At 40.7% G+C, this 12,085-nt stretch overlaps 1 protein-coding gene across 3 annotated transcripts in view; it reads left to right on the top strand.

Annotated features, from left to right (window-relative positions):
• Positions 1-12,085, top strand: part of L3MBTL3 (L3MBTL histone methyl-lysine binding protein 3) — a 102,104-nt gene that overhangs the window by 76,299 nt on the left and 13,720 nt on the right. For all 3 annotated transcript variants that reach the window (XM_087718501.1, XM_087718499.1, XM_087718500.1), the window contains exons 17-18: positions 3,633-3,782; positions 5,638-5,775. In XM_087718501.1, coding sequence (XP_087574627.1) covers positions 3,633-3,782; positions 5,638-5,775 — 288 coding nt within the window. The remainder of the gene's footprint in view (positions 1-3,632; positions 3,783-5,637; positions 5,776-12,085) is intronic.

Genomic DNA, 12,085 nt, shown 5'->3' with positions numbered 1-12,085 from the left:
GGGAGTCTAGAGGGTCGTGGCAGTGGCAACGAGGCCAGCAGTCTAGTCTCTTACAGCGCCATACCAGGCTGCCTACCCCCCTCTCTAAAACAGGCCCACAAAGTCCAAGAAATCCCAAAAGCGGGGGCAAGGATGTCAGGGAGTGCCAGAAAACGCCAAGCAACATAGACCGCTGAGGCTGAGGGAGGGGGGCGCCTAGGAGACCGCGGAAGCAATAAATAGGCCAGAGATGAAAAGGCCAGCCGCCTCGCCTCGTGCAGCGCCGTTCCAATACACCCACCTCCTCTTTGATAGCAATAGTCCTCAAGCAGCCAGGTCACTCGAGGGGCTCCTCCCAGTCAGCAAGAAAACAGCCAAAAATAGCCAAAAGAACCAGGACTAGGGCCATGAAACGCCGAGAACGGCGTCTTCAGCGCGGCGGCACCATTTCCGTCATCATCGCCGAATGCTGCAGAAGTTACTCGGGGCGGCCGCGTGGACCAGAAGCCGTCCGACAGCGGCGACCCCTTAGAATGCCACCCCTTTCGGTCCCCCGAATTGCGCTCTGTTGCTGGGACCCCTTCTCGCAAGACTCCGAATCAGGTTGCCGATTTTCTCAGGCGTTTTTCCGTTATAGCAGGTTCTACAATACCCTGGTCTCAGGGTATGTATATTCAAGACTACATACATATTTGTGTATATAGACATGTGAACTGCACACATTTGACTGAGTTGCTGTATTCATGTTTATCATTAAGAAAGGTTGTTCAGCAGAACAAAGGCAATTCCCAAAATCTCAAGTCTAGTCTTTCTCTCTTCCAGACTTGTGGTACAATATTGATTTTCTTTGGCATGAACTGACATACTTACCCTTCCACCCTCCTTCCCTCCCTCCCTTCTTTCCTGAAATTTATATGGCCACCTACTTGCTCACAATGACTCTAGGCGATTTACAAGTAGAAAAAACAAAAAACAATAATTTCCTCCCAACGGAACAACACACAATCAAAGGAGCCACTTGATGGGTTCCATCCCACTTTGGATTTCCAAGTCTTCAAAGCCTTTTGAAAGAGTGTCAAAGTGGAAACTGGTCTAATTTCTGAAGGTATGATGTGCCAAAGGGAGGGAGCCACCACTTTGAGTCTTTAGCATCAGAGGCCTGCTGACTTAGAAGTCTAAGAGTTTAACATCTGACTTTCTGCATGCAACTATCAACCAGTGATTTCCATGCCCTCATTCATATTATTGAACTTAAATAAACGGGCACCGCTCTTTTGAGCATAAAATGATCAGGATGAAAAAGAATCCACTGATTTGTAAGAAAGTGACAAAATATATTGACTCCTTGTAGCTGATGAAGTCAGTGAAATGATAAATGTGCCTTATTTGAAAAGACATAATGCTTAAATCTTTAAATATTTGCAGAAAAATGGTATGAACAAAAATAGATTAATACGAGAATGAAGGTTTTTTTTAGTGCACAGCTTTAATTTAAACCTCAAAAAGTGTGTTATGGACTATTAAAAATGAGCTAAACGTTACACAAACTAGACTGCTTTTGTGGCTAACATTTCATAATGAATAGGCATTTGGTTAGGATTCTCAAGAGGTTTGTGATAATTTTGTCACAATTAGTGAAATGTGAGATAGTATGTGGGAAAATGTCATTGGCTTTGGGAGAAAAAGAAGCAGCAGATAAAATGTTAGGATTTTTTAAAAAAAAAACATATGAAGAAAGGCCTTCTTGGGTGGAAAAGAAATAACATATCTCATGAAGTCAGGTGCTTCAGTTTATTGACAAGAAAAATCTTACTGAAATTTTTAATAAACCCAGTAAAACCTGATGCAAACTAAACTGGAAAAAGATCCAGAAAAAAGAAAAGGAAAAGGAAAAAAGAAGAAAAACAACAGACTATAATAAAGAATTGACTTCCAAACTTTATGACACTGAGCATAAGCTAATTTGTGCTCATTTTTACAATTTCCTGACTTTAGAAAAGAATATTGAAGGAAAGCAAGTAGGCAACAGTAAAATGTTTGGATTCAGTAATACTATGGTATCTTTGCTGATTTCATAAACAGGGTTATCTTTTCAAAAGTTCGGGGAAAATAAAGCTGGCTGCTTTTATCTGAAGAAGCTAAATTGAGGAATAGAGATACTGAAGATTAGTATCACATGGAACAATAGGATGGAAGTGACATTTTTGAATGGTCTTTTGGGGAACCTTCAGATTCCTCAAGCAGTTAATGAGGTTCCATGAAAGACTAAAAAAAAGTATTCACTTGAACATTGCCAGTTTTCTATTAAGAGCTTTGTCTCTTGATCAGATTAAAGTGGTTTTTTTTAAAATGAACAGCTCCACAACCTGAAAGTTGGAAAAACCTGAGATAGACTGTGATCCTCACACTGATATTTGTAATTACTTTTCTTTCCTCTTAAGAAAATTCATAAAATGCAAGACTTCATATATTTTCTTGTCATGTGATACAACATGGCAATAATATTTAGTTAAAATAACATACATACATACATACATACATAAATACATACATACATACATACATACATACATACATACATACATACATATAATGTGTGTGTGTGTGTGTGTGTGTGTGTATACACACACACCGTATTTTTCAGAGTATAAGACACACCTTTTTCCCCACTAAGAGTGTGGAAATGTTGGTGCGTCTTATACATTGAATACATTTATTTTTGGCCTCCCGAAGTCCTGCCCCCTGCATCCCATTTTTGCGAAAAACGGGCTGTTTCTCACAAAAAATGGAGGCGTTTTTGCCTCCCCCCCCCCCTCAAAAGCACTCTGCAGGCTTCAGCAGGGCTAGGGGAAGGCAAAAAATAGTTTTTGCAAAAAAAAAAAAAAATGAGTGAAAAAAAGGCAGTTTTTGCAAAAATTGAGGTGTTTCTGCCTTCCCCCAGTCCCCAGAAGCACTCTGCATGCTTCAGCAGGCCTGGGGGAAGGCAAAAATGCCTCCATTCTTGTGAAAAAAGTCCCATTTTCCTCCGGTTTTTCACAAAAACAGCGGTTTTTTGCCTTCCCCCAGCCCTGCTGAAGCCTGCAGAGTGCTTCTGGGGACTGGGGGAAGGCAGAAACACCTCAATTTTTGGGGTGGGGGTGGGGGGAAGGGAATGACAAAAAAAAATTCTTACTTCTTTGCAATCTTGGTGCATCTTATACACCGGTGCAAAAAATATGGTAGTCTCAATAGAATGGTCCCACAAAAAAGAAAGGAAAAGTGAAAAAGGAGAAACAACCCATTTTTATTCATAATTCTTGCTACCCTGTCAGAGTACTGTGTTATTTTGTTCATTCCTTTAACCTATTGACCCTTGAGAATATGGCTTTCTTATTTCTAATAATAAAGAAAATATTTGTCTTTAAATTATAAATATCCATCACAAATGAATAAGCTTCATAACAAGCTTCTCTGAAAATAAACATTGTATGCTTCAATATACTTGGCAGAAAGTGATGCTGCTGTTAGGAACACAAGGCATTTATGCTTCTGTCTGTTAATGAATTCCAAATAATTGTAAAGAAATCGTAACCAATATGATGTTTGTTTGTTTCAACCAGGAAGTGCTTTAGTGTCTAATCTTCTGTTTTTCCTTCACTGTCTCTAATTTTCAGTGTGATCAACTGCCCGTATTCTGAAATAAACCTGAACAAAGAACATACTCTTTCGGACCGTTTAAGTGGGGAGACCCCTTTAAATAATCCACCTATGCATTGGAATCGAAAATCAGAAATAAATGAAAGATCAGCCTCTCCTATAATCAAGTAACTATGTCAATGAAATTATGCTGAAACATTATTGTACTATATGTGTTTTATGTGCGTGGCTGATCCTGAAGTACATATGTTGTCTTGTGTGATGTTTGTTTCAGGATACAGGGGCAAACTCAAAAGGCCTTGACTGATTTTTTTTTTAAAAAAATGTGAATTCTTTAAGTAAGTTCATTTTGCACTTGTGAGAAGAACTTGGAAATGCTTGTGACTCATCAGTATGTATTTCTAAGACTGAAAGAGAAGTGCTTTTGGTCTCCGTTGTAAGGTTCTAGTTATTCCCAGGGGATTTGGGCTTTTTTCTTCCTCTTGAGCAGTTTAATCCCATATATCATCAGAAAATGTGTTTGAATCTTTCTACATTTCAAAAAGAAAAGCCATGGGGAACTGCTGATCAAGAAATAACAATCCCAAATCCCATTGGGCATTGGGAACAAATTGCAGTGATTTCAATCCTGATAAGTATAAATGTCTTTTGTTGATGGCATATATCGATTATACACATGCTCATATTTATACTGTGTTTCTCCGAAAATACAACCTGTCCTGAAACTAAAGCCTTGCCACATTTTTTGCGTGAACAAAAATATAAGCCCACCACCGAAAATAACCCTCCGGACAATCCCCCCCGTCTCTGGCCAGGCAGACCACCACTCACCGGTATCCTGAAGGGGCCAAGCTGCAGGAGTTGGAGAGAAAGGCCCTCACATTGCTTGCCGCCTTTGGGATACCTCTAGGTTGGGGAGTGGTGTTCTGCCTGACCGGAGGGGGTAGTTGCCCAGCTCTCCCTGCAGCAGCAACAGCTGCTGCCGCACTCCAAGCATAACGTCTTCTCCGGTTCCAAACTCGGCTGCCGAGTCTTCCAGCAGCGGCCGCTCTAGGAGTGCGCTCTGTGGTTGTGGGCTGGCTGCTGGAAGACTCTGTAAGAGAGTCTTCCAGACAGAGAGTCTTCCAGCCGCTCCACTGCTAGAAGACTCAGCATCTGAGTGTGGGAGTTTGGAACTGGAGAAGACGTTATGCTCGGAGCGCCACGTCGGCTGCTGCAGGGCGAGCTGGGCCCGGACATGTTGAGGCTAGGAGGCATGCCTGCTGAGGGCAGAACAGACGCTCGCTCAACCCCCTTCTCCAGCCCAGCATGCACTGACTAATGTTCCAAGCCGCGGGAGCTGGGGAGTGGGCAGAGCACCACGTGGCTTGGTGCCTTAAGGATACCCCTAGGTCAGTGAATGGTGCTCTACCCGGCTGGAGAGGGGGTTTGCCGGGCGGTTGCTCGTGAGCTTGGTCACCTCATGGCTGCTTCGCCCCTGAGGCTGTGCCTGGCTCTTTGGGAGCCAGTTCTCAAGGAAGCAGCTGCCCAGCAACTCCAAAACAATAAGCCCTACCCTATAATAAGCCCAAAGCCATATTTTGTAAGTAAGAAGAAAATAAGACCCTATCGTATTTTTGGGGAAACACGGCAATGCATGGTTTTATTGAAGACAAATCTTTAAATCAGATGCATACAAAGCTGGAGAATTAGATTACACATTTTCTCTTTTTGTGAGACTAAATGTATATGTTAAGGTAGTGCTTCTTCACCATGGACCCCCTTTAAAAACCTTTTGTGGCCATGGACGATGGTTACAGACCACCAAGACTTAACTCAAGATCTAAATCATAAAATTTCTTCAAGCCTTTGTGAACCACCTACGATGACTTCATGTAAATGCTTTAAATAAATAGCCAGGTATATGCTAATTATATTCAATTAATAAATAAGAGATACTCAGTAATATTCAGCTTTATTTTCCAGTTTAAGTTTTGCATCAATGCAGAATTTTAAATAATTGCTTTTTTATATATATAACAGTAACAGAAAATGTCCTAGTCCCACTCACACTGGAGTAAAGCCTGCACCTCATTTACAGTCTTCAAAGGAGGAAGATACAGATGTGAAACTTCTTTGCAAAAAGCCTTTAGTGTGTGATGTCAAAGAAGAAAACTGCAGGTATCTATCTGTTTTGTTTTAAAATACTATATATTTTAGCTCTGATCTATGTAATCTGTAATCTCTTTTGCTGCTTTCCAAAACATAATCTTTTATTCAAGATTTTAATTGTATCATGTAAATGATGTGGCCTACAAATCCATTTACTAAATTTTTGAAAGGGCAAAAACGGCCCTCCAGGATCTGAAGTCCCTCTGGAGGCCGGAAACATTCTCCATTTCTGGCACCAGGAGGCTTCAGTGAAGACCTCCAGAGCCTGGGGGAGGCCATTTTAGCCTTCCCAGAGGCTCGAGGAAAGCCTCCGGAGTCTGGGGAGGGCAAAAAACAGAAGTTCCATATTTCACCGTCTACAAGCTCCGGAGGCTTTCCTGGAGCCTGGGGAGGGCGAATACCCCCCCCCCCGGAAGCCCTCTGAAAACAGTCTGTTTCCAAACTTCTGGTAGGTCTGGAAGTTCCATTTTTAACGCTACCCAGGCTCTGGAGGCTTTCCTGGAGCCTGGGGAGGCCGAAAATCAACTGGCTGGCACGCTCATGCGCGCTGGAGCCTTACATAGGGCAATGGCTCGCATGCCCACAGATGGCGCCACATGTCATCTATGGCACATGCGCCATAGGTTCGCCATCATGGGATTAGACAGTCACTTGTCTGAGATGGTACATGTTCTCCTGCTTGAGCAGGCGGCTGGACTAGAAGAACTCCAAGGTCCCTTCCAGCTTCTATTCTAATTCTATTCCTATTTCCGTATAGTTTTAATTCCATTCTTAAAAGAAACATATGGTAGTCCTTCACTTACTTGTAGCAATTCTTCTGCCCTTTTCCCCTACAGGTATAGAGGCTTATTGCTTTAATTTTTATAATAATAATAATAACAACAACAACAACAACAAGGGTTCTGTTGGATGCTATGGCTCCTGGGCATTCTGCACAAAATGAGCTACAGGGCTCAGCTCCCTCTGCTAGGCAACCAGGGCATGGAGCTGACAAGCTACTGGAAGAAAAAAATGAAAAGCGAAAAATCTGAACTAGGGAAGAAAACATCTCTATTATGAAAGCTTACTATCAGTCTGAGCCAGCAAAATGTGGATTTCAAAAACGAATGCATCAGATTGGAAAGTGAACCACACAGACTGTGATATCAGTGAACAAAGGCTAATGGACCAACGACGTGTAATTCTAAGCCACAAATTTTTCACTACAGCAGAATTAATAGGAATAGAAGAGAAAGCAACTAATGGTCTGAGTATACCAACAAAGAAGAGTAACATCAAGAATGATTTGAAGACTCAAAAGCAAACTGAGGAAGAAAGGGAAGAAGAGGATGCTGAAATGGATGAAGATAAACAACAAGGAAGCACTGAAGAACAAACACCAACAGATATTGCTCAATTAGCTGAGAAAATAAAGCATCAAATGGAAGATGCTGAAAGAACACGTTTGCCAAAGCTGAACCAAGTGGACCGGAAAGAATTGAGAAAGGTACTAAAAAAGGTCAATGAGGCTGTGCAAATCATTCAAACCACATTAGCTGAAACAAACCAGCTGATGTATGCAGCAGCCTTCATAACCACCAAAGAATTGGGTTTGAAAATACAAAAGAACCAAAGAGGCAATAAGAGGAAGCCTAAATGGAAAATTGGTTTGGAATTGAAGATCAAAAAATTTCGTGAAGACTTGAGCAACTTGAAGAACTTAAGGCAAGGTCAGCTAAAGAACAAGCAGGTCAAAAGCAGCCTGGAAGCAAGATACGATTTGGAGAATAAAGAGATTGCGATAGTAATTGAAAAGCTGAAGCAGAGGGTTGTTGCCATTAGTGAAAAGATTCAAAGATATGAAAACTGAGTAACTCAATTCAAGGAAAACTCACAGTTCAGAGCAAATCAGCACCAGTTTTATAAGAGCTTAGAAAGTGGAGATGGAGTAATAACAAATGAAAAGCCTGATAAAGAGAAAGCTCTGAAATTCTGGAAGAATTTGTGGGAAAACAACAAGAAACACAACAGAAATGCAAAATGGATCAAACAGATTGAGGATTCTATTAAAGTGCATAAAATGGAAGATGTGAAAATAACAAAAGAAATGGTGCAAAGACAGTCAAGAAAAGTGAAGAACTGGAGTGCACCTGGACCAGATGAATTACATGGCTTCTGGTTAAAGGCACAAGTGTGCACAAAAGATTGGCAGCCCAAATGAACCAGATCTTTAAAAAAACACCTGAAAATGATGAATGGATGACAACTGTAAGGACATTTTTGATCCAAAAAGATAAAGAAAAAGGAAAGCATCCTGGAAACTAAAGGCCAATCACCTGTTTGCCAACAACATACAAGCTCCTTACTGGTATCATTGCAAACCAAATTTATGGATATTTGGAAAGAAATAACTTGCTTCCTGTAGAACAGAAAGGATGCTGCAAAAATTCAAGAGGAACAAAGGACTAACTGCTGATTGACAAATTAATCCCAAAGAATTCAAAGAAAAGACAAACCAATCTGTTCATGGCTTGGATAGACTATAAGAAAGCATTTGATTCATTTCCCCATAGCTGGATCAAGAAATGCCTGAAAATCTTTGGCATCTGCAGCAACATACAAAAATTCATGGAAACCTCAATGAACCTGTGGAAAACGAAGCTTATAGTAATGAAGAAGTACTGGGTGAAGTTGAAATTAAACAAGGCATTTTCCAGGGTGATTCAGTTTCACCCCTACTTTTTATACTCTCAATGCTACCACTGACAATCATTTTGAAGAAGATGAACTACGAACTTGCAAAGAAAGGACTGAAAATTTAGCACTTGGTGCACATGGATGATTTGAAGCTGTTTGGTAAAACAAAAGCTGAACTGAACTGGACTACTGCAACGTGCTCTACATGGAGCAGCCCTTGAAGAGCATTTGGAGACTTCAGCTTGTCCAGAATGCAGCCGCGCAAGCGATCGTGGGTGCACCTCGGTTCACCCACGTAACACCTATCCTCCGCAAGCTGCACTGGCTGCCTATTGGTCTCCGGATACGCTTCAAGGCGCTAGTCGTCACTTATAAAGCCCTTCATGGTATTGGACCTGGGTACTTGAGAGACCGCCTGCTGCCAATCACCTCCACTAGACCGATTAGATCCCACAGATTAGGCCTCCTCCGAATTCCATCCGCCAGCCAGTGCCGACTGGCGACTACCCGGAGGAGAGCCTTCTCTGTGGCTGCTCCGACCCTCTGGAACGAACTCCCCGTGGAGATTCGAACCCTCACCACCCTCCAGGCCTTCCGCAAAGCCCTTAAAACCTGGCTGTTCCGACAGGCCTGGGGCTAAAGAGCTGTTGCCCCGTCTCGAATGGTATGACTGTTGTGTGTTTTTAAATTATGTATTGCTATGTTTTGTCTTTCATTTTCTGTCTGTACCCCCCTTCCCTTAGCCACAAAGTACATGAAGGCAAAAATTCAACATATTACCACCAACAGCAAATGTTGCCTCTGTAATGAGAAAGACGAGACAGTCGACCACTTGATCAGTGGGTGCAGCAAAATTTCACAAACTGACTACCTACAACGCCATGACCGCGTTGCTAAGGTCATTCATTGGAAATTGTGCCAAAAGTTTGGATTTGAGTACAGCAAAAACCACTGGGACCATCAGGTTCAGAAGGTTTTAGAGAATGAGAAAGTCAAAATCTTGTGGGACTTCAGAATTCAGACTGACAGGCACTTGGCCTACAACATACTGACATAACAATAGTTGAAAAGAAAAAAAGTATGGTTCATTGATATTGCAATACCTGGAGATGCACGAATTGAAGATAAACAGCAAGACAAGATCACAACATACCGTGTCTTGCAAATTGAAGTTGAGCGACTATGGAAAATTGTTTGTTGTCCCGATTGTAATTGGAGCCCTTGGAGCAATACCTAAAAGGCTACCTCACTATTTGGAAATTTTAAATTTATCAGACTTGAACATTTTGATTCTACAAAAAACCACCCTACTTGGAACAGCTTATATCCTCCAATGTTACCTTAACAGTCCCTAGGTCCTTGGTTAGGACTCGAGCTGTTGAGCTACCAACCAGCCCCAAAGGCTGTGAATCTCACCAAAGATTAACATGATGATGATGATGATGATGATGATGATGATGATGATGATGATGATTATTATTAGAAATAACAACTGAGATGGTCAAAAATTGAGTAAAAAAAGTAAAGAATTGGACATTACCTGGAAATGACCAATTACATGGTTTCTGGCTCAAATATCTGACCAGTTTACATGCAACATTGGCCAGGCAACTGAATGAAATTTTACAAAATGGTCAAATTGATGAATGGTTGACAACTGGAAAAACATACTTGATTCAGAAAGATGCAACTAAAGGAACAATACCTTGAAACTACAGACCAATAACATGCTTGCCAACAACCTTCAAATTACTCACAGGCATTATTGCAGATAACATTATGGATTATTTGGAAACAAACAACATCTTGCCAGTAGAGCAAAAAGGCAACAAAAGAAGGAGCAGGGCACAAAAGATCAGCTCCTAATTGATAAAATGATATTAGAAAATTGTAAGAACAGAAAAACGAACTTGAATATGGTCTGGATTGATTACAAAAAGGCATTTGACTCATTGCCACATAGTTGGATCATAAAATGCTTAGAAACAACTGGCATTAGCAAAAACATTACATACTTTACTGAAAAGGCGATGAAACAGTGGAGAACTGAGTTGGCAGTAGGGAATGAGAACTACGGAATGGTTAATATCAAGTGAGGAATTTTCCAGGGTGATTCACTTTCACCCCTTCTCTTCATCATCACGATGATCCCACTATCAGTAATCTTTAAAAAAAATGAAATTAGGCTACCAAACAGCCAAATAAGCTGAAAATATTTCGCATTTATTATATATGGATGATTTGAAACTCTATGGAAAGTCAGAAATAGAAATTCAATCACTGACAAACACAGTCCGAGTATTCAGCACCGATATTTCAGTGCAGTTTGGCATGGAAAAATGTGCCACTGTATCCATAAAAAGGGGCAAAATCACTACATGTGAGGGAATTGAAATGGCCAATAGCCAAGTGATTAAATGCAATGAAAATGAAGCCTACAAATACTTAGGCATTCTGCAGTTGGATAACATCAAGCATGGAGAAGTAAAAACTATTGTCGGGACAGTACACCAACAGAGTTTAGGAAAATTTTGAAATCTAAATTGAATGGTGGAAATACAATCAAGGCCATAAATACCTGGGCAATACCAGTTATAAGATACACAGCTGGTATAGTTAACTGGACACAAGCTGATTTGGACATTTTGGACCAAAAAACCAGGAAACTAATGACAATGCACTACAGTTTACATCCACGTGGTGATACTGATAGACTATATCTGCCCCGAAAATCAGGTGGCAGAGGATTATTACAAGTGAAGCAAATAGTTGAAAAAGAAAAACATGCACTGGATGATTATTTAAAAGAAAGTCAAGAACATCTATTAATCGAAGTAAAGAACAAAAATCTACTGAAGGCCCAACAGACGAAACAAGAATACAGAAAAGATGTGATAAAGTCAAGAATGGAGAGTTGGCAGAACAAAGTATTGCATGGCCAATTTCTCGAAAAAATAAAAGATAAAGTGGACAGCGAAAAGGCTTGGTTATGGTTAACAGCAGGTACATTAAAGAAAGAAACAGAGTCACTAATCCTGGCTGCACAAGAACAAGCTATCCGCCCAAATGCCATTAAGGCCAAAATCAAAAAATCCTCTGATGATGCCAAATGCAGCCTTTGCAAAGAAGCTGATGAAACTGTTGATTACATACTCAGCTGCTGTAAAAAAAATCACGCAGACTGATTATAAATTGCAGCACAATTCAGTAGCACAAATGATCCATTGGAATTTGTGCAAAAATTATAATATTAAAACAACAACAAACAAGTGGGAACATAAGCCTGAAAAAGTCACCGAAAATCAGATGGTTAAGATCTTATGGGATTTTCGTATACAAACCGACAAAATACTGGCGCATAATACACCAGACATCACACTGGTTGAGAAAAACAAGGTTACAATCATAGACATCGCAATACCAGATGATAGCAGGGTCGACGAGAAGGAACATGAAAAAATTGCAAAATACCAGGACTTAAAAATCGAAATTCAACGACTATGGCACAAACCAGCAGTAGTAATTCCAGTGGTAATTGGCACACTGGGTGCTATTCCAAAAGCACTGGAATTACATTTAAAACAGTTAAAAATTGACAAAATCACCATCAGTCAAATGCAAAAAGCCGCACTGCTTGGATCTG

The sequence above is a fragment of the Thamnophis sirtalis genome, unplaced genomic scaffold (assembly GCF_051295495.1).
Source record: "Thamnophis sirtalis isolate CommonGarterSnake01/CBP01778 unplaced genomic scaffold, rThaSir2_p1.2 scaffold_6, whole genome shotgun sequence".
Classification (NCBI taxonomy): domain Eukaryota; kingdom Metazoa; phylum Chordata; class Lepidosauria; order Squamata; family Natricidae; genus Thamnophis; species Thamnophis sirtalis.
The sequence above is the reverse complement of the archived record's forward strand: the minus strand, read 5'-3'. Positions and strand labels throughout refer to the sequence as shown.